This window comes from Euprymna scolopes, chromosome 15 (assembly GCF_053919585.1).
Source record: "Euprymna scolopes isolate OS-2025 chromosome 15, ASM5391958v1, whole genome shotgun sequence".
Taxonomy (NCBI): domain Eukaryota; kingdom Metazoa; phylum Mollusca; class Cephalopoda; order Sepiida; family Sepiolidae; genus Euprymna; species Euprymna scolopes.
This window is the reverse complement of record NC_136496.1, coordinates 112,246,262-112,274,177: the sequence shown is the minus strand read 5'-3', so window position 1 is coordinate 112,274,177 and position 27,916 is coordinate 112,246,262. Positions and strand designations below refer to the sequence as shown.

The 27,916-nt window shown below is 32.2% G+C and overlaps 1 protein-coding gene across 50 annotated transcripts in view; it reads left to right on the top strand.

Moving 5' to 3' along the window:
- LOC145294072 (uncharacterized) overlaps positions 1–27,916 on the top strand; it is a 616,260-nt gene that overhangs the window by 300,469 nt on the left and 287,875 nt on the right. For 28 of the 50 annotated variants that reach the window (XM_080141097.1, XM_080141077.1, XM_080141121.1 and 25 more), the window contains 3 exons: positions 949–1,120; positions 7,984–8,079; positions 22,810–22,874. In XM_080141097.1, the coding sequence (XP_079997223.1) occupies positions 949–1,120; positions 7,984–8,079; positions 22,810–22,874 (333 nt within the window). Of the gene's footprint in view, positions 1–948; positions 1,121–7,983; positions 8,080–14,951; positions 14,976–22,809; positions 22,875–27,916 lie in introns of all 50 variants that reach the window. The other 22 variants (XM_080141108.1, XM_080141084.1, XM_080141123.1 and 19 more) reach the window with 2 other exon arrangements.

Here is a 27,916-nt window from a genome sequence, read left to right as displayed (position 1 = left end):
AGAAAATAGTCCACAAAAACATGTTTTCAATCTATATTTTTCCTTTAATCACATGAAATACTAAAGAACTTTCTAGACTTCTCATTTTGTTCCACTAATTTCACAGTTTTAATGAACAGTTTATATTTACAATAAAAAATGCAATTCTAGCAAACTAAAAATAACAATTACCTATGAATAAAATTATACAATTCGCTATTTTGATCCATCAATGCAATACAACTTCCTATTCCAGTATCTTTTGAAGTGTCGGCTTGTGGAACTATCTTCCCACTGACTGTTTTCTTCCATATCTATAGCTTTGGTCTTTTCAAGACTCAAACCAATAAGCATCTCCTGTCTTTGCGATAATCATCTTTTGTTCTTTTTACATCAAGCCGTTTCATGCTTCATCTTGAGCGATTTCCATAAAAAATGTTTTTTTTCTGTAAATGCTGTTTATGGTAGTAATATTACTAAACAAATGATTTATTTGGTCCATGGATCAAAGGATACTGCAGTAAAACATCTCCAACTCTGTATAAATCTCACTTTGTGATATTCTTTGTTTACATCCAGCCCTATGGACAAAATATTTTGTTTAGTAATATTACTTATGCCAAAAAAGAAAACAGAATGAAGCTCATTATATTTTGCTGACTAATGTGTCAGGGAGATGTGGTTACATTGTTCGTAAAAATATCAGCAAAAATTTGCCGCAAAGCTTTAGTGATTTTTTATTTGCACAATTCTGACTTTCTTTGAATGTATGGTTTAAGTCAGGTGGTCCAAGACACTGCCCATGTTAAGTGGTCCCTTTTCTGAGACACAGGTTTATATCTTATAAGAGTCTACTTTTTTTCAATTTGTGGTATTTGTTTATAAATTATTTAGAAATATTACCCATGCAAACAATAACATAAAAAATCAGTTTAATGTATAACACACATTATTATTTATTTTTCTCAGAATGGCCAAACTGCTCTGTCCATTGCTCAACGTCTGGGCTACATTTCGGTGGTTGATACTCTAAAAACTATTACAGAGGTGACGGAGACTTTGCCAACCAGTGAAGACAAATACAGAGTGGTAGCACCTGAAACCATGCAAGAAGCAATGCTATCCGATTCTGAAGATGAAGGTAAGTTCATGTCTTTTTTGTTTTGATTGAACAACTTTCTTAAAAGATGCTTGTACGTGAATGCCATATTCTTCCATTTCAATTTTCTAAAAATATATTCCATTTTTTTTTTTTTTTTTTTTTTTTTTTAAATAGTAAAGAAATTGTCAGTTTTTTTTTTTTTTTTTTTTTCTAACTTTTAAAATCAAATATGTTTATTTCTTTGCATTGATTTTTCACAGGTTAAAACAAAATATTTAATAATGTTAAATTACAAGTAATTTTAATGTCTTAAGTGACATATTTTCATTATTACTCTCTTTTTGGAAACGGTCGATGCATACAACTTTTCGCGTTTGGTTGGAAACGGTCGATGCATACAACTTTTCGCGTTTGGTTGGAAACGGTCGATGCATACAACTTTTCCCGTTTGGTTGGAAACGGTCGATGTATACAACTTTTCCCGTTTGGTTGGAAACGGTCGATGCATACAACTTTTCGCGTTTGGTTGGAAACGGTCGATGCATACAACTTTTCGCGTTTGGTTGGAAACGGTCGATGCATACAACTTTTCCCGTTTGGTTGGAAACGGTCGATGCATACAACTTTTCCCGTTTGGTTGGAAACGGTCGATGCATACAACTTTTCCCGTTTGGTTGGAAACGGTCGATGCATACAACTTTTCCCGTTTGGTTGGAAACGGTCGATGCATACAACTTTTCCCGTTTGGTTGGAAACGGTCGATGCATACAACTTTTCCCGTTTGGTTGGAAACGGTCGATGCATACAACTTTTCCCGTTTGGTTGGAAACGGTCGATGCATACAACTTTTCCCGTTTGGTTGGAAACGGTCGATGCATACAACTTTTCCCGTTTGGTTGGAAACGGTCGATGCATACAACTTTTCCCGTTTGGTCGGAAACGGTCGATGCATACAACTTTTCCCGTTTGGTTGGAAACGGTCGATGCATACAACTTTTCCCGTTTGGTCGGAAACGGTCGATGCATACAACTTTTCCCGTGTGGTCGGAAACGGTCGATGCATACAACTTTTCCCGTGTGGTCGGAAACGGTCGATGCATACAACTTTTCCCGTGTGGTCGGAAACGGTCGATGCATACAACTTTTCCCGTGTGGTCGGAAACGGTCGATGCATACAACTTTTCCCGTGTGGTCGGAAACGGTCGATGCATACAACTTTTCCCGTGTGGTCGGAAACGGTCGATGCATACAACTTTTCCCGTGTGGTCGGAAACGGTCGATGCATACAACTTTTCCCGTGTGGTCGGAAACGGTCGATACATACAACTTTTTTCATTTGGTCACAAACTGTCAATGCATAAACATTTTCATTTGGTGACAGCTGGTTGTTGCATACAACTTTCCCATTGATTAAGTTGGGTGTAGATGGGGAAAGTAAAATTTTAACGTATACATTTTACATTATAGGAATGAATTGCATTGCATAATATACAATGAATTGAAGATAAACCGATGCAAAGAACAAAGATGACAAATACTAAAAGAGTATATTGAATACAAGTTACCTTATATTGTTATTCATCTGGAATTAGTTAATTTGTGCTTCGTTTACCTTTTATATTTTCTACTTTATTTTTCTGTATTTATTTTGTCACTGTAGGCAATCTGACAAAATCCTAAACAGTTATGTTTTTTTTATTTATTTATCAACGGATTTTGAACAAAACCAGTAAATGCTTTTGTGTAAGCACACTAAACTAATTTTTATGATATACATACAATAAGTTGTCATAAAAACGCTAAAATCTAGAATTTAATTTAAAATTTTAGAAAACCCGAATAGTGTTATATATTTTTTAATTAAATGATTAAAATCGTTTTTTGTTATTTTTCTGAGACTTTGTTGTAAAAACAACATATACATAGAAGACTTAGTGTTTTTTATTGCTTTTTTTTTCTCTTTGTTTTGTTGTTGATATTGGTCCCTCATGAAGAGAGAGAGAGATGTTGTTGACACTTAGTGTGAAGTCTGAATCGATTTGCATGGTTGGCACAAATTATGAAGAGAGAACCTTGATCACATCAACAACAACAAAATATTTAAAAAAAAAAAACACTAAGTCTTCTTCTATGGATGTGTTATCTCAGAAAAAAAAATACTTTTAATAATAATAAAAAAAAGGTTCAGTTTTATAAAATCAAATTTAGGTAATGTTTTCAAAGATGTGACTAAGTTTCGTTCTTCAAAATCTGGAATGTTTTTCTGACTGCACCAATTATTATTATACTATTATAATTTGCTCTATCATTTTCTTTTTTTTTTCTGAGGAGGGATTCAATTTTATCCAACTTTTTCAGTATTTATTATTCGGAAAAAGAATCATAGGAATTGTATTTTGTAGTTTTCATAGGAAATTTCAATATTATAAACTGGTGACATATCTGAAAGGAAATACTTTACAGTTTTTTTTTTTTTTTTTTTTTTATAATGCTATAATCTTTATGCAAACATTTGTATTTTTGCTCGGGCCTGAAATTTCACCTTTTGCAATATTTTTTTTCTTTTTTTATACCTTCCATTTTTACTTATTTTGAGGCTGTCCACATTTGCATGAGAATTTTATTATAATTATCATTATTCTGCCATGCCTCAGTTTTTTTTAAGCTCTATTTCTTTTCGGGACCTTTTTTCTAAAAATAAAAATAAAAGCTGTCATATTGAATAATCCATTTTATCAATATTTATCATTCATGAAGACCAGTGAAAGATTTTTTTTTGTTTTTTGTTTACAAGGGTCTGAAGGTCACTTGAGGTTAATGAGTGTAAGGGGGTTAGTGAGACACCAGTATTGTGATCGGTAGTAGTGGAAATTGAGTAAAATTTGATTATTTAATGATAATCAATGCTTATCAAAGATATTCCGATACAAAACCTATCTCTGAATACTGCCAGATACATAAAGTATATTTGTGTGAAATTTCATAAAAATCGGCCCAGCCATTTTGGAGCCCATAGAAAACAAACTTCGCATGCACACACACACACAGCAAGTGCCTTTTATATGCAAGTACAGATCGCCTGTGGTAAAAATTGAACCTTCAACCTCCAGAATACCCAATGTGAATGTATTGTGTCCATATGGCATAATGGGTAAGAGCATTGGTCAACAATCAGTTCCATGTGACGGACTTCTAGATGCTAAAGTTCAATCCTTACTACAATCATTAATAATTAAGACAGTTAAAATTAACACGTCTGCCCAGTTATGACTGACAGAATGAGAACAGTCTACTTCAGCAGATTAAATAAAGGATCCAGTTTGGAATTCAATCCAGGTTCACAATTTTAGAAAGATGCACCTGAATAAAATGGAAGGTTACATCGAGTGAAATGCTGTGATTATAATAGTCAAGATAAGAATAATAATTTGAATAATGCAAACTATTTTTATAAGAAAGTTCACATCAAACAAAATTCGTCAAAATTCAGTTTTCCACTTTGCCTCTTTATTATATTTTTTTTGATGGGGGGGGGGGATATTTAAATTGTTTTTTAATAAGAATACATACATTACGAGTTTCTTATGTATTTGCTATTAAATCTTATTCTTCAACTTTTCATGCAAACTCTGGAAGTTTGTATTATTCATTTTAAGAAATATATGCTATTAAACATGTGATATAGTCTTGGAGTTTGTGCATTATAATTGAATATTTAAAAACTTTTTAAATGCATTTTAAGTAAAAACACTCTCACATAATTACATGTTGTGTCGAAATTAGTAAGAATCTCAAAAATTACAAAAAAATGACCAAGTAGAAGATCTGTTAGAAATATATTTTTACAAAAAAAAAAAATAGAAAAAAAATTATTAGTGATCCACCATTTTCTAACTTGAAATAGTGTAAGTTAAGTGAAAACAAGGGAGATAAGTCGGTTTATCATACAGAATAGACTAAATCGCTAAAACTAGATTATTTGATAAATTTTTTTTCTTGTAACACTTGCGGACAATATGAACTGGAACAAATACATCAAGGACATTGCGAAAGTTGCTGCAAAGAAGGTGGGTTCCCTCTATCGATGGTCCTGGATATGACCTTAAACTATATGCAGTGGTGAGGCCCCAGCTTGCGGGCTTTGGGGAGTGTGGAGCCACCCTTTAATTACCATTGCTCCCAGGTCCACTCTGACCCAGAGTGGTAGTACCTGTTAGGGTCCCAACAATGGGTTAAATAGAAACTGATTTGAAAACAACAAATATATTCTATTAAAAAAAAATTCTTCAAAATCTTTGGATTCGGCATTAAATAACCCGAAAAGGCTTGATATGCCGTAAAACAAAAACAGCCAACCAACCCTCTATTGAGTTAAAAGACTACTCACACCTGAGAGTATCCTGTACCTCTGCAAGGCCACTATTCGCCCATGCATAGAATATTGTTACCACATCTGGGCTGGTGCATCTACTACCAATCTCTCCCTCTTGAATAGGGTTCAAAAGAGTTTGGGATCTAATAGATTCCACTTTGTTTATTAAGCGCCAACCCCTGTCCCATTGCCACAATGCTGCATCTCTGTGTGCCTGTTTTACAAATATTTTAATGGAATGTGCTCTGATGAACTCGTTGCACTCGTGCCCCTTCGATGTACATATTCCCAGCAAACACACTTAACAACAAAATCTCACCCCATCATTGTTGAGGTCCCAAAATGCCAGAAAGCTTTCTATTCTAATAGTTTCTTCCCCCAAACAGGTAGACTTTGGAATTCCTTTCCTACTACCATCTTTCTTGACTGTACTAATCTGCAGAAGTTTAAATGTAATGTAAACCAACATCTTGTTAATCTTTCCTAGGCATGGTCTCAAATAGTAGTCTCATATGTCCAAGTGACGATATGCCTCGTTAGGGGTGAACCTAAATAATAATAATAAAAAAAATCATCTTTCTACCCAATCATTTTTTGGAATTCTAATTTCGACATGACACGTAATTATGTATTAATGTTTTTACTTGAAATGTATTATTTTATGTCTAATTATCATGTACAAACATTATAGTTTTAATAGTTCAATTAAAAAAAAAACGTAAGGAGCATATATAGTGTTTTTTTTTTTTTTTTTTTTTTTTTTTTAGAGATGGCAAACTTTAAATTAAAATAAATCGCAGAAAAATATTTTTATTATACAAATATGTAGTTTAATCCGAAGATTAATTTTTGGTATTTATAATTTAAATTCAATGTCAGGCATATGGTCCTGCGCTTATGTGGCATAATTTTGAAGTTCACAGATTCTATGCATTAAATTAGGCTGTATTTTGGCAATAACACATCAAATGTGGTCTTTTGTGTCTGGTTTATCAGTGTTGGCATGGGACTTTACATATACCCAAAGAAAATAATCAATTGTGTTAAATCACATGAATTAGGTGACCAATCGATAGCTCCATTTTATAAAATTATTCATTCATCATATATTTCTTTCAGTAAATTGATCATATCATTTGCAATTGTAAATGGTGCTTAGGTGTCAGTCTTTGATGAATTGTCAAACCAAACTGAACTTAAAATTACCGATAGTTGCCAAATCTGCAATAAAATAAAGTTGTCAATTTAAACTTTGCCACTTCTATGTTTAATTAATCAAAGTCTTCTGATATTAATTCAGTGGATGTGATTATGATTTAAAATGATCATGTCTACCTTATATAAAAACACAAGATTTTTATAACTGCATAGAATATAGTGATGTAGATAATTTGTATTTTATTTTTAACAAAAGGCATGTTTTAAATTTCAACTTATTTTATATAGGGATATCTTCATCACAAATATAAACCTCAGTATTTCTATTTCTTGAGACCTTTAATTAAAAGGACTAGCATGACATGGAAATTTCACAATTGTATCCATTGTAGCAACTTAACATATTTCCATTCTATGGACATCCAATATGAACACAGATGCCATGATATTATTGCAACACCTTTGTTCATACTGAAACATACTTATTTGATTAATGAATATCCTGCAATATTATATCATCTTTGGACAGGACAAATACTACACTTTGAAATATTTATTTGCACAAAATATAAAAATACATTATGAATAAATTAGGCACACGACTATTCAAAAGTGTGGAGATAATGGGTTTTGTTGATCATCCTTGGTCTCAAATACTTAAAATTGTCTATCCTGTTCTTAACTAGAAATATCTGTTACCACGATACCACATTCACTCCAAGGGCTGTTCTACTTAAGATAAACCCAAATTTGCAAAAGTTTTGAATTATTTACAGTAATAACATTTTATTGACGAGGGAATAGGGAATAAACATGAAACAGCCTAAAGACCAAGAACTCTGATTAATAAAGTTTCAAATTATATTTAGCTATCTCGAAAACTATAGGAGATTGTAACATATTTCCATTCTATAGACGTCTGGTACAAATGTATATCTTGGAATATTTTTTTCATCCTTGGACAAAACACATACTACACTTTGATCCTAGCCTGGAGACCAAGAAAGTGTATTTTAGTGTCACATTCGATACAATAACATCAGATCAAATTTTTTTAATTACCTTTTTTTTTTTCTTTTTTTTTTTTTTTACATTGAATCTTTGGGTGACAGGTGATAACATATATATAGGAACATGAAATTGACATATTATTATATGGGCTTTTGACGAATCTCTTAAAGGTAATGTGTTGACTATTGCAAATTCAAAATATGTTTTAAAAAATCTGGCGTGGTTTATTCATATGCAAGCTCTACAACAAAACGAGGTCACTTAATGTCCTTCTGCCATGAGATACTGACCCTCTACGTTTGCAGCATCTTAACAATTAAAAAGCAGTTTTGTAAGTTGTTTCTTTTTAATGCTGCCATAGGGGACGATCTTATGCCTCAGTCACCTCTGTTTGGAAAACCCTTGTCAGAGCAACATGTTTATTTGCCCTATTACGAGGGACAGACACTTCACATGCGTAAGTCTATCTGGTCTGTCTCCGCATGGACATACTACTATTACTACTACTATTATTACTACTACTACTACCACTGCAGCTACAGCTACCTTGCATGGAAAGCAGCATTGTCTTGTGTCTCAAAGACTGTTTTGTCATTCTGACCGGTTGAAGTGTCAGACTTTGCAGTGCATGGCCAAAAATTGTCAATGTTCAATTCATGATATTACATTTTTTTCACATGAGCTTCTTGTGTCACTACTTATATGTGGGTGTGCTTTCTGCTGAGTCGAATATAGGTCTTTTTGTATTTACAGGCTTTCAGTTATAGCTATATATATATGGTATTTGGAAAATCGATGGCATAGTTTTGGGATTATGTTCTATACGTACAAAGGAGCCTTATTGTGCGGTGGTTGCTTTTGTAATAGTACTCTATGGCAGGTCTATTTCTTTTAAAAGAAATGTAATGTAGGTGTTACATGTTCATACTTGGGACCCACATGTTGTATACAAACAATCGCAAGGAACCCAAAGCCAAGGAATAATTCTACTCACTTTTTCTTGTTGAAACAACATTTATTTCCAGGTACTTTCCAAAATAATGCCTCTTTTGTTCAAGCCTGCCGCTCTTGGCCCATGTGTGTAACACATCTATCTCTGTCCTATTTCTACCATGATCATCGGTCTGTGCACATGTTCTTCTTTTTATAATCATTTTCCTTGCTGTGACATCACCTCACACCTGGCTTGGTCATTTGCTTACATCTGCTATATGCGCGTCCACACTCTATTACAGAAAATCACCCCCAGACAAAGTGTGAATCCACTTGATGTAAGGAGCTAACCAGAACAAAAAATGATTATCATAAAGACAGAAGATGCCTATTGACCTTAGTCTTGAAAAGACCAAGGCTACAGGTAGGAGGAAAACAGTCAGCAGAAAGAGTTCCATAATGAGGTATCAAATCGGCAAATTGATAGACCACTAGACCAAATCAAATAAGCTGGAACAAAGGAAGCGGGGAATAGCTTTTTTGTGACTTGTTTCTTCCTCTACATAGTCTAGATTTTGTGCTGATCCTATGTATTTACTGGTATTAGATCTGTTGTATTCTGCCTGAAATAAGAAAAATTAACGATTGCGCGATGCCAATTGGGTCCTTTATGTTAACTACCAAAGGATCTCTTGATGATTATGGTTCTCAGGTCTTTCCCCTGGCCTTCACGGCTATTATATTTGTCTGATATTAATTTTTTTATGGTTTTGTTGGTGCATGTGGCATCACCAGACCCAGTCTTATTTTATCTCCCACAGGGATAGTGTTTATCTCTCCCATAAGTAAAAATAACTGTGTACACATATTATATACATTACATGTTTATAATAAAGAATGTTGATCAGTATTTGTTTTTATGGTCCCTAACTTGGAAACCAAGTGTATCCAGACTTATGTTTATGGGTTCCTTTTTCATTGTTTACACATGTACAACATAATCCCAAAATTCTGTCGGCTACTTCCAAAACATTATATATATATATATATATATATATATATATATATATATATATATATATATAACAAGGAAAATTGATGATAAAATTAAATAAATTAGAATATTTATTAATCATCAAAAATTCAAACATGGAATTATGATAAAGAAAAATCCTTAAACCATAGATTTTCAAAGAATAAACATTTGCTAAAAAACGTATCATTCATAAACATAAATTTGAAAAGATATAAAAAGTAAATAAATATTATTTATTAAATTTTTATTTTCATCAATTTTTCTTTTTTTTTTTAAATTGCTCGATCTAGTATAAAGAGCTTTTTTATCTTGATGGGCTCAAATATAAAGATAATGTTTATCTTTATAATTTTAATATAATATATACACACACATACACACATATGTTTATACTCATTTCAATTTCATGAGGCATTTGGAGTACTGTTTTCATTGTTTTTATTTATATTTTGGTCAAATAGTTCTTTGGCCTTCCCTGAGGATTTTATTCATATTTTTTTTCTTTCAATAACAAATATTTCTAGATTACAGGAATGGAAATATCACTCTAAATTACTCATGGAATGATAATAATTACTTATTTCAATATAAAATCATAGGCTCTAATTTCAAACTACCAACATTCTGCATGTTAAACAAACATTATGGTAAATACATCATGAAACTATTTACACAATAAAGATAAAAAATTATTCTAAAAATTAATGAAATTTCATACATTTTTCATTAGATATTTGTGTTATGTCATTGCAAAGGTCACTTTTAACTTAACCCAGATATTTGATTAAAATATAAACATCCAAAATCTACAGGATATTTTCTTAAAGAATTTTTAATTAGAAATATATTTATCTCCCATCAAAATTAGTAAATAATTATTAACTATTTCATAACAATGAACAATATTTTTTTTAATTAAACATTATACCACTCCATGAAAATATAGAAATATATTGAAAACTAGGGAAGAAAAGAAGTGTTAATGGTCAAGAATAACCATCTGAAAGCCTGGCTTACAGAATAACGTTTTAATATGTATAAATTTGAATGTCTTTCTTTGGAAAACTGTCTCTGTGTGCCTGTGTATTTTTTCTATTTTTTTTTTTTTATGAAGCTCATGGTGACCATGCAAACTGCTAAATATTTTCTTGTTAATGTTTTTTTTTTTTTGCCATCTTGAAATTTCGTTTCAGTTTTTCCACAATGAAAAACAAAATGGCTTTTGTCATGGATTATTCTAATTCTCCAGAAATTGAAAAGCTGAAGTTTATGAAATTAGAAAAGGTTGATTTGTAATTGCCTCAGTCAAAAAGCATTAGTATTTAATCCAAAACTAAATGTTAACACATTTTTTTTTTTTCAAAATGTCCTAATTATGTTATGTAGAAAGAGCATTGAAAATCATCAAATTTCTACCATATGTGTTTACATAGCCTGGAAATAAATAAAAAGAAACTAAAGACAAATGTAACCATATAATATTAAATAAGTATAAAGTTAAAACTCTGGATATTTGATATTATTATGTTATTGTCATTAAGGGAGTTATTTTTATTTTTTTTTAAATCAGCCTATTAATTTAAAGCATAAAACTTTCTAAAGTAGGTGAAGATATATTGTGAATGCAATCTTGGAAATAAATCCAGCTTCATGGTCAGATTATGAAAGATATTTAGCATATTACTTGATTCGGCAGTCATCTAGATAAAGGTTTTAATTCCACCAACCCCTTTCTCTCTACCCTCCTCTTCTCTTTTCTCTCTCTTATTTGAAGAATTATGTCATCATTTTGTGACCAATTATCTTCCATCTATGCTTTAATGCCCAATTATCCCTAATCTGTTTTTACGGATGGCATCAGTTTAATGATGTTATCCACTGTGTCTAGTTAACTCCCATGTCTGTTTTAATGGATGATGTTATCATTTTGTGGTGTCATCCACTGTGCCCAGTTACCTTTCCCCTATCTCTGTTTTAATGGATGTTGTCGTCATTTTGTGATATAATTCTCTGTATTCAGTTATCTTGGATCTCTCTTTTAATGGATGATGTCAATTTTTTTTAGTGATGTCATCATTTTGATGAGACTATACTTATCCCTCTTCTGTTTTAATGCATGACATTATCATTTTGTGATGTCATCCATTGTGCCCGGTTATCCCTCATCTCTGTTTTAATGGATGACATTATCGGCCATTGTGCATGGAGACAAAATAACAAGCAGTTTCCACAGAGTTTTAATAATATAGCATACTTAATGACAAATTACAATTTTTAAATATATTTTATTTTTTTTTTACTCATTATCACTCCAAACAAGGCAGATTGACACATGATACTATGAATTAGACATCATGCCTACAGGGACACTAAGTAGGGAGTTGAGCAGCAAGATGTCTGTTCACATTATACTTAAATGTTTGCAGGTTAGTACAGTCAGGGAAGCAGGGCACAAGGAGAGAATTCCAAAGACTAGCAGTTTAAGGGAAGAAATTTAGAGTAGAAAGTTCTACCACGTTATGCGACCTCTACTGTGAAGGCATTGGATTTGCTGCTTGTTGGGTTAGTCGAGAGTATATACGTCGAGAGGTTGGGCATCACTACTGCAAGTTTGTCACAGCATATTCCATTAAAGTACTTATAAAACAAGCACAGGGGATGCAATATTGCTGTGATGGAACAGAAGTTGGAGCTTGGTTGACAATGCAAAACCTTATGCGGGGAAGGGCTCTGTCCAATTGATGTTTTTTGGCTCGATTAATTAACAATTTGTAAACATTTGAAAGGTTTAATTGTCAGCAATCTTGGATACTGTCTTTAAAATATTATCTTACCAGTTGTCGAATGTAATCCACTTTTGAAATGTTACCTTATTTGATTGCAACTTGTGAGAACTCCGATAACGATGATTAGTTTAGGAATAGCATGCATTTTAATAGATTTGATGGTCATCTTTGAAAAAGCACAAGGTAGAAATTTGAAGAATTTTTATTTATTACACACGATAATGGATCTGTTTTTGGCTGTGCCAAGTTTGAATCCAGTTTGTTCCACAGAAACACTTTTATCAAACTCAACCTGATGTTGAGAGAGGATAAATTCAGTAATGGATCAAATCTGAAAAAAAAAAAAAAAAAATAGTTAACATTTAGTATAATTTCATAAACTTTAGCCTGGAGAAATCAAACAATTCATGCTTTTATTATGGTTTTGCTTTTTACACCACAAATTGTACATTTTTTGTTGTCGTTTGCCTTGCTATCAAACTGTCTTGAATCTATTGCATTTGTTTTTAACTGTATAAGAATTAAGAATTTTTTCTTTAAAATAACTAGTTGAAACTGTTGAAATTTCAAGACAGGATATTTGTATTTACAATGATCTTACAATGACCAACAAAATTAAATATTTTCATTATAAATGTTTCACTAGTTTTTACTGTTAGACAAATTAGCAAAACATTCTATTTTTTGTAATTTCATTTTAAGTTTCAAATTCGATATAAGATTTCTGAATTCTAATCTGAAATATTTTCAATATACAAATTTTATTAGTTATATACACATAAAGAAATCAATAGAAAGATGAAATAAAATTCTAATTTGTTTTGAGGGAAGCAAAAATGTCAAAAGTTGTTCTTTCATTTCTTTTACTAAATTTTCTTGAGTTGTATTATTTTTTTTAATCAGTTTCCCAAGATTATTATTTTTTTTTATGCTCATTAAATAATCTGCAGGATGTTAGGTTATAGTCAGCTAACGTCTTCCCTAATTTTCAGTGTGTCTGCTGATGAGGCAAATTAGTCTCTTCGCTTTTTTTTGTCATTCAGTATTTGTATTTTGAAGCGGTTTATTGAAATAAAATATAAAAAAGGACATTATTGAAAAGGATACAATAAAAAATAGCAATTATACAGATAAAATGACACAATTAGTCTTTCTTTGCGTTTTTAACACAGCAACATTTTTTAAAGTTTTTATTTGAAATTTTATATTTGTTTTCAATAATTTTTATAAAAAAAAAAAAAAAGATTTAAAAGTATTTTTCAATATTTCTTGATAAAAAAAATTGGAAAAAGCTGTTAATAATAAAAAAAATACTTGCACAAGGGAGATATTGATGTGAGAGAAAATAGTGAAGGAAGTATTTTGTCTCTTCAGCGGTTCCAGTAGCAGCAATACAGAAAATTAGGGAAGACGTTAACTGACTATAACTAGATTTTAAAATAAAGAATAAGTAACTAGAAATATTAACTCTTTCGTATGCTTTTTTGTAATATTTCAAAGAAGCATGAAGTAAGATTATAGTATACGAAATGTCTGATTTTATAAGTAAAAAGGAAACTGAATTAAATTTAGTAAATTATTTTAGTTAAAGGAATAAATTTTTTAATTATATTTTATCTTAAATCTTTTCATGTCTACAAATATTTCCAAATTATTTTTTTTAAACATAAAACATGATTTTTTTGATGCTGCGACATCTATGGAGTGTTATAGGTTAAGTAGCTAAGCACAAATAAAGACATAACCCATGGTTGAACAGCATTTCAACATATGCATATCCCCATTTAGTTGAAACAGACTTTGAATTTTTTTTTCTACGAAGGAGTCACTGTTTATCAAAGCCTGAGGGCCACTCGAGGATAAGGGTTAACAAGTGTACAGTAGTCATAAGACTAACAGTAGTTAGTAGTGGAAATTTGATATAATTTGATTATTTAAGGGGATGGTTCAACAAGAATTTTTTACGTTAGACTTGAAGACAACTCTATTGTAGTCAGTTGGAAAGCAGGTTAGCAGAACAGTTATACAGGTGGACAGTTCTAGGAAATTAGCTTTGTTCACGGCATTCATGTTTAGGTTCAGGCACAGAACTGGCTATGAACAAACTGTAGTAGTTGTTCAGACATTACATTTCATCTTTTCTTGCCTCAGTCAGTGAAGGAGACGTCCTTCTAAACTGGGACATTTTTTTATTTTTAACCCAATCCAGAATGCCCCTCCTGAATCCTTTTGAGGGTGCTGAATCTGTTCCACATTTAAAACTTTGTGGGGAAGCAAATAAATAGGAATTTTGAATGGCTGGTTTTAGTGTTCAGCTGGTTTATGATTTTCCATTTTGATCAGGCACCAGTTAAAGTCCTTTAGCTAGTAGTATGTTCATATCTATAGAAAGGCGTTTTGGAACTACAGAATTTTGGTACTTATTAAACTTGAGTTACCTCCCTTCAATAGGTTTTTATACTCTCAGTTGCAATTAAAAGATTAAAAAAAATGATATTCTGCTGTTGTAACAAATTAATATACTATTTTCTACTTTTAACTAATAATTTACAACCATCACTTATCTTTTTTTAGTCATGAAAACAAGCTTTGTGTCAGGTAATGATATCTCTCTCTCTCTCTCACTCTATTCGTATAACATCACTTTTTTTCTTGTTGAGGAGATGGACTTTTTTAAAAATATTTTACAAACTCACTCTCCAATACTCATGGTTCAGCGGGTCTACTGTCTCTAATGTGTATCAGGTATATTTTGTAATAAGGATGTTGGGAGTAATGGGTATGTGTGCAGAATTATAAAATTGAGTTCTCAATTATCTGCTAAAGCTGTTGATCTTCATATCAATGCATCAGACTTACTTAGACTTAGGAACTCTTGTGTCTTCCTACACATGCGGCAATCAAAGTATCAGATCTGTTTTGATCTGAAACCAGATCCATGGAGCCCCTCCAGTTTCTTCTCATTGCAATCAAATCTCTCTCAATTGTCTGCTTCCAGTTCATTTTTGTTTTTTCCCATTAGAGGGCAGTTGGAGTACTTGGTTGTTAATTCTCCCTGAGACCAATCTTAGAGTATATTTGAGCCAGCCTAGATATCGTTTGTGTTTATTGACGATACTACTTGTTTGTCAATGTGATCTCTTATTTCTTGGCTGGTAATTCGATCATTCTGTTTGATCCCTAGAATCCTTTTAAGGCAATTGGAATCAAACACATCTAATTTCTTCTCTTGGCTGATTATAAAGACACCAAGTTTCACTTCTATGTAATGTGGACAAGATGCACGTGAGAGATGCATTGAATTAATTCTCCCCTGTATGAGCTTAATATCTGGTTAACATCATATCTCGGTAGTTAATGAATAAAAGATGAATCACTTGGGTAAACCACTTCCCAATTTATTTGCTTGTTATATAATGCATGTACCAAGGAGGGCATTGCTAAGAGCCAGTGACCTACTATCTAACCAAGACTGGTGTAAACTAAAAAAAACAAAAAGAAAGACACAAAAATTGATTGCTATTTACACATGATGTGAATATTTATGCATGGAATATGCAGCAAAAATAAGACTGTACATAAATGTTAAGTGACAACATATAAGTGCATTTGTAGAGCAGAAACGGAGAAAAGAAAATTAGGATCGATCACTTTTTCTCTGGCCGCGAAGCAAAGTAAATGACTATCTTTCTTATTCTGCTGATTTTATCCTTAGACCTACGATAAACTATGAAGAAAGTTTTAAAAATGCAATGCTAAGTGAGATATTCTTTTATCAGAAATTTATTATTAAATGTTTTCTCTGCTAACGGCAGAATAGGCACCAACATGACTGGATCAAAGGTGTTGATTTGGTTTATCTTCATGTTCGTCCATTCATGAACATTGTCTATCCATCTTTTCTTTTGTCAAGCTTGTCATTGGCTTACTTGTATTTTGCCTTCAATGCATATTTTGTATAGCCAGACACTGGAACAATTGATGTGACCAAACAATCTCAAAGATTTTACATTTGATGGCAAAGCATATTGGTGGGATGACAATGAGTTTTCGCAACTCTGCAATACTGATATGATCAGATAGTTTATAATCTTATAATATAAGAAGCACATGATGTGGCTTTGGAAAGTTTCTATTTTACAGTCTAATTGACACATTCAAGTGCGTATATGAACACAGTAACGATGTATGCGTTAATGATTTCCACTTTGATTATGTATGGCATACATCTAGCAGTTAGAGCAGTTTTGTTTCTTGTGAAGGCAGCCCAACCTAAGCCGATCGTGTAATTTACAGTTGCAATATTGATGTGATCAAATAGTTTTATGATTTTCTCGGTAAGAATGTCAGTGGATGTTTTGCTCCACTTTTCGAACTTCGAGTAGTGGTAGCAAAACAATAGCACCTTCTTTTCTGCAACAGACCACGGCTGAGCTTTTAAGCCTCTTGTATTTTTCTTTCTTCTTGTTGCTGAATTTGATGTTTGGGGGCCAGGACCTCTGTTATCAAGGCCTGATGGCTGACCCTGGTTATCCTCTGTCATGGTTGGAGAGCCACTTCCAGAGTTCGGAAGGTTTACACCATTGTTTGCATCTTCCCGCCTGGCGTATGAACGGGTTGAAGGGCCCTTTTTATCCTGGGTGCCGACCTGCCAGTATGTGTTTTTATTTTCTTTCATATGTTGTTTTGATTTCCCCATTGTCCACGGCTTTTTATTTCTTATTCAAAGCTGCCCTTTATTGCTAAAGGGGGTGCCCCCGTCTGCAAACTGAGGGACGTGCTGGATGGCTTGAGGAGATAGCACACCATTTCTTTGAATATTTAGTCAGGGTTTACTTCCAATGAAGTGTCCTCATATCAGAATTTCTGACAAACCCCTGTACAGAGAGACCTTAGGCACTCGAGGATAGTGTCTAGTAGGCATTCAGTTTCTCTCCTTTATGATCAGTAATGAAGTGCATTATGTGATTTTATAAGGTTTTTACTTTCTGACATTATTTTACAGTTCAGTTGACATACTGAAGTCTGTATATAAGACTAGAGGAAAGACCTATGCATTATAGATTGTCAGACATAAGGGGCAGGTATTCAGCACTCATCTTTGTTAGATAACAAGAAGAGGTAACATATGAAGTGAAATGGAAATATGTATGACATCCTACAAGAATTATAGTATGCAATCTGTTACTCGTCCGGCAATGAAGGGTTAAGAAGGGTAACCCAAACTTTCAATACCTGCTAACAGATGAATTTTAAGAGAGAACACTTTGCTGCATGTTTGGAAACTAGTGTTCCAGAATTAAGTTAAATAAAGAATAATAGGCACTAGTTTGAATCACGGGGTTTATCTAGGGGAGGTAACTAAAAACTAAATTTTTCCTAGTTGTCTTTGAAAGCTTTTTTCATTAATAAAACTTAAAATATTGAATTTTAAGTAAAAACCAATGGAATCTACTTAATTTTCATGTCGCAGGAATTAAAATATCCAAAAATTACGAAAAACAATGAGGTAAAAAATAAATTATTAATGAAAACAATTTCTAAAGATAATTAGTAAAAATTGAGTTTTTAATTATTTCCCCTAGATAAAACCTGTGATTCAAACTAGCACTGAATAATAAAACTCTAGCACATCTAATGTGTATTCCGGAAAAGCTGAATTGGCTTGTAGAAACAAGTGGCAACTCTATCACATGTTTTTTATGTATCTAGTGAAATGAACAAGCTGGCTATATAATAGTGGGAGTATTTTCAGTGCTTTGTGAAATTTAAAATTTCTGCCATATCAGAAAAATAAATGGAGGGGGATTCTAATATATAAAGTAAAATCAGTCTTTTATCTCATTTCTTTGTCATCGATAGCTTTCTTTGTATAAAATCAGTGTACGATTCTGGTTTGTCAATTGTTTTTATGGATTGTTGCAGTGTGTTATTAAGAATAAAATGTAATTTTATTAAATTCCTTCCAGAAATAATTTTTTTTGGTTTGGAATGATTTTCCAGTGGTCACCTTTTTTTTAAAAAGGGGGGTGGGGTGTAACTTTTTATTCGTTCATACAGAGTTATGATGGAAATAGTAATATTTCTGAGTGGTGGGAGATGGTATAGGTAAGCAAAACAAATTGTAAATGAATATACTTTTGAGTGATTGCAGATAAGTTACATCTAGTTTCAAATAAGGGATTGTTAATCTTGACAATTTACATGTAACTATTAAGTTATAGTTTCAAATTTGAAATTGAATCAGGTTTCCGATAGCGATGCTGTCCAGTCATAAAATATACTTATTGATATTTGACTTTATCCAGATTTTGTATATATTATTATATAGTCAATTCTCTATCAATTATTTCATATTATATTGTTACCAACATATAGTCATTATTTCAAGTTAAAAAAAAAATGTTGGATGCTATCGGCTAAAATCAAAACCGAAACTAAAATTTATAGTGTTCCAGCCTGAGATGTTACCATGTGAGCCATCGTCAGTTGGATAAGAAATAGCTAAAAATAAATTAACATTAATGTACATACATGTATATTTATTTAAATGCAGTTTTCTACAGAAGTTGAGAACATAATTTACTTTTATGCACATTTGAATAAGCACAATAATCTTTCTCTTTCTCACACTCTATTTGCATTTGTCTGTGTCTCTCGCTCTTTTTCTTTCTCAAGTTATTACTCTTTCTGGTTTTAAATTTTAACTTTTCAATCTGTCTTGAAATTGGCATATGTTTACAAAAAAAAAATTTTTTTTAAGACAAATGCTTGCTTAAATTTGACTCTCTAAAGCAAGAATATTATGCACCATAAATTAAAAATATGAAATAAAGAAAAAGACTGTTAATCTTGTACTGCAAAACATTGTTCATTCTATTGTCTGAATACCTAACTTTTAGAAAAATCTTTCTCTAATCTTTGATTCGTTTTTTGAGTTGTCTGCCCTTTCTTATATATTGTAGACTCTTTTTTCTTCATTCGTATTTATGTATTGAGAAAATAGTAATAAATTTTCCTCCAATCAGAATTTTTTACAGGTGTGTATTTCTTATTAAACTTATATAATTTTTATCTCCAACTCAAGGCGGGTTTTTCCTTTTGACATTAGGTTTTTTTCTAGTGTCTTAGAAAAAAAAAAAGAAATCAATCAATTCTTGGCTGTTCAATAAAATATGGAATATTGCCAGGTGTTAAGTATTTAAATATAAACAGAAACATTAATAGTGTTATCTTCCACAATGAATAGCAAATGTGTGTGTGTGAATATATATACATTACGATAAACAAAAGAAAAATAAAGTTTTCATCAGAAAGAATGTTATATAGGAAAGACAACATAAAACTGATGCCAGATGGATTCTGAAAATAAACTCCAAATATCTTTATACCTCATCACTTTGAATTAATATTAATTTAAGGTGCAAGTCCAGAGGTCAACCTAATTAAAAAACAAAGAAAAGAAAAATACAGAAAATGATGTATATGTACCCCTCACAGAATGAAAATGTCATGTTCCAAAAATCACATGAATTGATCAAGTAGAGTTTTTAAAAAATCTTTTGTAACTGAAAAAAAATAAATGAATAATAATTGAGAAACCGAGATGTCTTGATCTGCCATGTTTAATAAATAAAGGGAAACAACTGAATTTCACTACTGAGATCAAAATCATCCTTGTGATGGCTATATGATCTACTATTAAAACTGCTAAAAATTGTAAATAAAAATAGAATGATTTTATATATATATATATATATATATATATATAAATACTGGATCAATTTACATAATTTTTGGAATGACATTTTCGTTTCATAACGAATACATACATCATAAAGATTTTTCTGCATTTAAAAATTTTTTTTTAATTAGGTTGAACTCTGGACTTGCACCTAATTTAATTTACAAATTTTTCATCAAGCTATGGAACATTTGATCCACCCTTATGATTTGACTCTATATGTATAATATGTAATTATTATGTATAATTGTAATTATTCACAATAAACATGCTAGTTCTACCTCTATTATAAACGAGCACTCATATGACTATACAATACAATCTATGACTCAGATTTTTTGCCACACACGGAACTGGTGAGATCACTGACAGCAGAGATGAATATAAATTAATTTTGGTGTCTCTGGTTATATTAACGATTTCTGCGCTAATCAGGCTTGGTACCTCTTGGTGACATAGCTTCTATTAGATGAAGCATTAAGTAACAGTATATTCTAATAGAATAGAAAGCGAACTTTGGATTTACTTTTGGCAGCATCATTACTCTCGCTCCCCTTATTTCTTACCCTTTAGTCTTCACATTCCATGAGTGATGTTTCTGACAAAGGAGGAAGAATTGCTGTTTTTATTGTGGGAATCTATCCATATAACACTTTATCATTGGTTAGTTTTTGATCTTGAAACAATATATATTTTTAAACTTCTTACATCAAGTGGTTTCATGCCTTGTCTGGAACGATTTTCAGAAAAAAACAAAAATTGCCTTTTGTTTAGACAGCACCTTTTCTTATGGATCTTTAGTTGATCTGTTTCTTGCCTTTTGTACAGTGACACACACAATGTAATTAGCTGTACAATATCCTGAGCAGAAAGTGCTTCTTCAGCATTCTGATGACCTAACCAAGATTGGTGATGGGCGATGGTAATCAACTTATGGGAATGGTTATGTAAAATTATCCTCAAACATTTGATATGGAAAGGCATCATGGACTTTGAATTATTTATTTGCTAAAAGAATATGATACGATTTTAAAAAGTTAAAATTCTGGTGAATGAGTTCTTTGTCATCATTTGTCCATCATCCTCTTAGCAAGATGATTTAGCAGTTACCACTATACCACATTTACCACATGTGTCCTCTCTTATTAAAATATCCCCACTCATTTGAATTTTATTTGTTTATATTTATGGAATTAAAATATAAAAGTGGGACAACAAAAAACAGGTTAGAAAGGGTCTTTTGTATCTTTTTCTTAAAAAAAAAAAAGAAAAAATCTAGACTACCCACTGTTTTTCAGTTTTACAACCGAAAACATACAAGTAGATTTCTAAATGGGAGTGAGACTTAAGTATTCTAAATGGGAGTGAGACTCGAGTATATGAAGTAGAGTTGTAGTTTAGACGCGGATGATATCCTTTTAAGATTAAAAAAAAAATTCGGGAAATCAAAATAAAAGTGAAGAGTGTGCAAGTTGGAGAAATTCTATTACCAAAAATACAAATTTGGGGTCAGAACTTTTTCACTCAATTTTCTGAGAGGCTACCTTAACTAGACTGGATCCAACAGAGCTGAGAACTATGTAAACCATGCTTAGGGAATATGTATTCATGGTTGACTCCCTTTCATGCGTAAAACTTTAACTAATTTTAACCTTAAGCTGATGCTTAGAGAATGAAATCAGAGAAATATTCACCCCCCTAAACTATCTTGATATGCCATCCATGCCACCATTTTAGCTATGACAGGGATCACAAGAAACACCGTCCACTTCTTCCTATCTTGTAATGGACCAGCATTGTTAGTTACATACAAAACATCCTATAGCATCGACAGCACAGGGTCAATGCAAACCATTACCTTGAAATACTTCGAGAGCTTGCTACAGTTGAAGAAAACATACTTGATCATTCCTGCTTCAATGCTGTCTCAGCAAGGACAGTTAGGTATGTTTTAATTGTATCATTATTTCCTCATTAGAAGTTTTCATACAAGTTCTCATCAGAGCAATTGTTCACTGACTATAACAAGTGATGTTCTGCACAGATTTCCAGCACTTTTCATCTGTTTCACTAATCATTGCAAATCACCTTGCATTATTGAAACAATTTACCATTGATTTCTTGCTATTAACAACCATTGCTTTTCTCTGGAATTTAAGTAGCAGTAAGCCTCTCCATAATTCCAGTATTCTACGCATTGAGGTCTGGTTGGTGCTCTCCATCCTTGGATTTTTCATAGAGGGAGAGCACCAATCAAGTTATTACTACTATTATGACTTAAAGTTTGATAAAATATTAATATAATTATAAGAAACAATGAGAAAATTCTAATAACTCGCAAACATGAATATTTAAAATAAATTCTTTTTTCTCTAAAGTTTATTTATATCAATAAGATTAGTTAAATAATTGCAATCTTTCTTATACTTAATGTTCTCATTTCAAAGTGATTATATTGAGCAGCATTTCTCCCCACCCTTTTTTTAATGAAATATTGTCTACTCTAGATTTAGATTTGAATAAAAAAGAACAACAAAAAAGACCTTCTATAAATAAATGTTTTTGTGCACTTAATTGCAAAAAAAAAAAAAAAAAAAAAAAAATTTGAAATTTGTTAAATTGATATTTTTTCTAAATACATTTTAGCAATTAGTGATTTGTGACATGTTTGCTTTTTATCCCAAACAGGTGAAGATAGCATCTCTATTGAGAAGGGCGATATTACATCTCCACTCGATCTATCTTTTGACAAGGTAAACAATCACTATGCTTACTGGCATGTTTTCTTTTTTATTCCTCAATATTTTTATTGTCTTACTTTTTATTTTGTTATATTGTAGAACTTCTCACATATAAGATGTTGTCATAAGATGTCGTCGTACACGTTTGGTTTCATATTCTCAGCCAGATATTTTGGTTTAAAATATATACATTTTCAGAGTATATAAAAATTAATACTTTTTAAAAGTATATATCTCTTATAAAATAGTTTCGAATAACAAACTCAATAAAAATGTATTTTGGCCTCTAGAGTACATATACTGTAAAATTACATTCCAATTACCACAAAAAAATGAGTTCAATCATTTTTTTTTTTTTTTTTTATGTTTATATTTCTTTATATTTTATTTTTATTTAAAAAAAATTTTTATTCACCCCTAACCCTTGACAAGGTATATCACCATTTGGACATAACTGGCTACTATTTGGGACCCTGCTTCGGAAAATTTAACAAGATATTGGTTTATTACATTTAAACTTCTGCATATTATTAGTACAGTCATGGAAACGGGTAGTAGGAAGGGAATTTCAAAGTCTAGCTGTTTGAGGGAAGAAACTATTTGAGTAGAAAACTTTCTGGCATTTAGGGGATCTTAATAGTTAAAATGTTAACAAATTTTTGTATTTACTTTTTTTCATATTTCAAAGAAAAATTGTCAATATTTAAAAAAAATATAAAAAGAAATATAAAGAAAAAAATGATTTGTGGGCTGATTTTTGTGGTAACAGGAATGTAAATTTATTGTGTGTGTATATATATATATATATATATATATATATATATATATATATATATATATATTAGAATTTGGACTGTTTATTTAATGATATAATGCCATGTAATTCTGTTGGAATTTAATACAAGGCAATAAATGTAATAAATAAAATATTAAATTCATTGTTATATGATATCTCCAATTTAAAAGGGTTACCATTTCATCCTCTATCAATGGAAGTAGTAACTCTGCTGATCTTCCTTGAATAGTGCCATTAGTAACAAAATCTTCCACTCCTTTGACCTCATGGCAAAAGTAGGTCCTTTTAAAGTCATGTTCATTCAGTATTATTTAGGATATAAAAAAAAAAAAAAAAAAAACGCTGCCCCCAACCACTACACTGTCTTTACAATATCAATATTCTCCACTCCACCAAAAATCCCTCTCACTCTCTCCTGTTGGCTCTCTCAGAAAAAGTAAGCCCTCTTAAAATCAAAAACCCATGACAACTGGCCCACTTTACCCCTTGCTATTATTACTATATTCTTCTATGGTTCCAGTACATATGAACTTTAATTTGATAATTCATTATCTAAAAAAGATAATGTCAAGGCTAAGAGAAATCTGTTAACAAATCTATTCACTAAAAATTAATGTAAAATGTGTATTACTGTAACTATCAACCTCATATTCGTTATTTTAACACACACACATACACACGTGTGTATGTATGTGTGAATATGAATCTGTAGACAAAATATTATGAGGTAAGCTTATATATCTATTTCAGAAATCATAGATTAACCTAGAGACCATGAATATAATTATATTTAACAGTTATTGGGTAGCAGTTATGGCTCCAGAATCATGACGTGTACTTCTGTGGCATATTTTTGTTAATACACTTTTTGTTAAAAATACCACTACATTTGTCTTGATTATTACCAGCCTGTAAAGCTACAACACTTGTGTTAAATGTAGTTATATTTAAAGTCTCTGCGTTATTCCTGAAATAAGTACGTCAGCTTGCACCATAACACAAAATACGATGGCAAAAGAATAACAAAGTAAATATAAGACAAGAACACATCAAACAGTCGTGTAAAGGACTGATATATTATTTCATTTTATTCAAGAAGCTTCATCATGGCTGGGCTTTTTTATATTTATATTTCGTTCGTTTTTATCCATTTTTCATTTTTTCTCATACAGAACATATGCATGCATATACACATACATACTCAAGCATATACACATACATACATACTCAGGCATGCATACATACTCAGGCATACATACATACATACATACATACTCAGGCATACGGGCATACATACATACATACATACATACTCAGGCATACATACATACATACATACATACATACTCAGGCATACATACATACATACTCAGGCATACATACATACTCAGGCATACATACATACTCAGGCATAACATACATACATACTCAGGCATACATACATACATACTCAGGAATACATACATACATACATACATACATACATACTCAGGCATACATACATTCATACTCAGGCATACATACATAATCGGGCATATGCACATACATACATACATACTCAGGCATATACACATACATACATACATACATACTCAGGCATATGCACATACATACATACATACTCAGGCATACACACATACATACATACATACTCAGGCATATGCACATACATACATACATACTCAGGCATATACACATACATACATACATACTCAGGCATATACACATACATACATACATACTCAGGCATATACACATACATACATACATACATACTCAGGCATATACACATACATACATACATACATACTCAGGCATATACACATACATACATACATACTCAGGCATATACACATACATACATACATACATACATACATACTCAGGCACACACATACATACATACTCAGGCATATACACACACATACATACATACTCAGGTATATACACATACATACATACATACATACTCAGGCATATACATATACATACATACATACATACTCAGGCATATACACATACACACTGAGGCATATACACATACACCCATACATACTCGGGCATATACACATACACCCATACATACTCGGGCATATACACATACACCCATACATACTCGGGCATATACACATACACCCATACATACTCGGGCATATACACATACACCCATACATACTCGGGCATATACACATACACCCATACATACTCGGGCATATACACATACACCCATACATACTCGGGCATATACACATACACCCATACATACTCGGGCATATACACATATATACACTCTGGCATACACACCTATACACACATACATATACACATACATACTCTGGCATATACACATGCATATTCAGGCATATACGCACATACATATTCAGGCATATACGCACATACATCCTCAGGCATATACGCACATACATCCTCAGGCATATACGCACATACATCCTCAAGCATATACGCACATACATCCTCAGGCATATACGCACATACATCCTCAGGCATATACACATACATGCACACACATCCTCGGGCATATACACATACATGCACACACATCCTCGGGCATATACACATACATGCACACACATCCTCGGGCATATACACATACAAGCACACACATCCTCGGGCATATACACATACATGCACATAACATCCTCGAGCATATACACGTACATGCACACACATCCTCGGGCATATACACGTACATGCACACACATCCTCGGGCATATACACGTACATGCACACACATCCTCAGGCATATACATCACATACTCGGGCATATACACATACATACACACACATATTCTGGCATATACACATACAAGCACACACATCCTCGGGCATATAAACATGCATGCACACACATCCTCGGGCATATACACATACATGCACACACATCCTCGGGTATATACACATACATGCACACACATCCTCGGGTATATACACATACATGCACACACATCCTCGGGCATGTACACACACATACTCGGGCATATACACATACATATATACAGACATATACTCGGGCATATACACATACATACATACACACATACTCGGGCATATACATATACATACATACACACACATACTCGGGCATATACATATACATACATACACGCACATACTCGGGCATATACATATACATACATACACACACATACTCGGGCATATACATACATACATACATACATACATACACACACATACTCGGGCATATACATATACATACATACACACACATACTCGGGCATGTACATATACATACATACACACACATACTCGGGCATATACATATACATACATACACACACATACTCGGGCATATACATATACATACATACACACACATACTCGGGCATATACACATACATACACACACATACTCGGGCATATACACATACATACACACACATACTCGGGCATATACACATACATACACACACATACTCGGGCATATACACATACATACACACACATACTCGGGCATATACACATACATACACGCACATACTCGGGCATATACATATACATACATACACACACATACTCGGGCATATACATATACATACATACATACATACACACACATACTCGGGCATATACATATACATACATACATACATACACACACATACTCGGGCATATACATATACATACATACACACACATACTCGGGCATATACATATACATACACACACATACTCGGGCATATACACATACATACACACACATACTCGGGCATATACACATACATACACACACATACTCGGACATATACACATACATACAGACATACGTGAATATATGAGTTATATAGATAAATAAAATAAATTCAAATTTGCTTAGAATACCTTACTTGGAGTTATCTCTACAACTGAAACTGGATTTAAATCCATTTAAAATTCATTAATAATACATACACACACACACACACATACTCGGGCATATACATATACATACATACACACACATACTCGGGCATATACATATACATACATACACACACATACTCGGGCATATACATATACATACATACACACACATACTCGGGCATATACATATACATACATACACACACATACTCGGGCATATACATATACATACATACACACACATACTCGGGCATATACATATACATACATACACACACATACTCGGGCATATACACATACATACACACACATACTCGGGCATATACACATACATACACACACATACTCGGGCATATACACATACATACACACACAT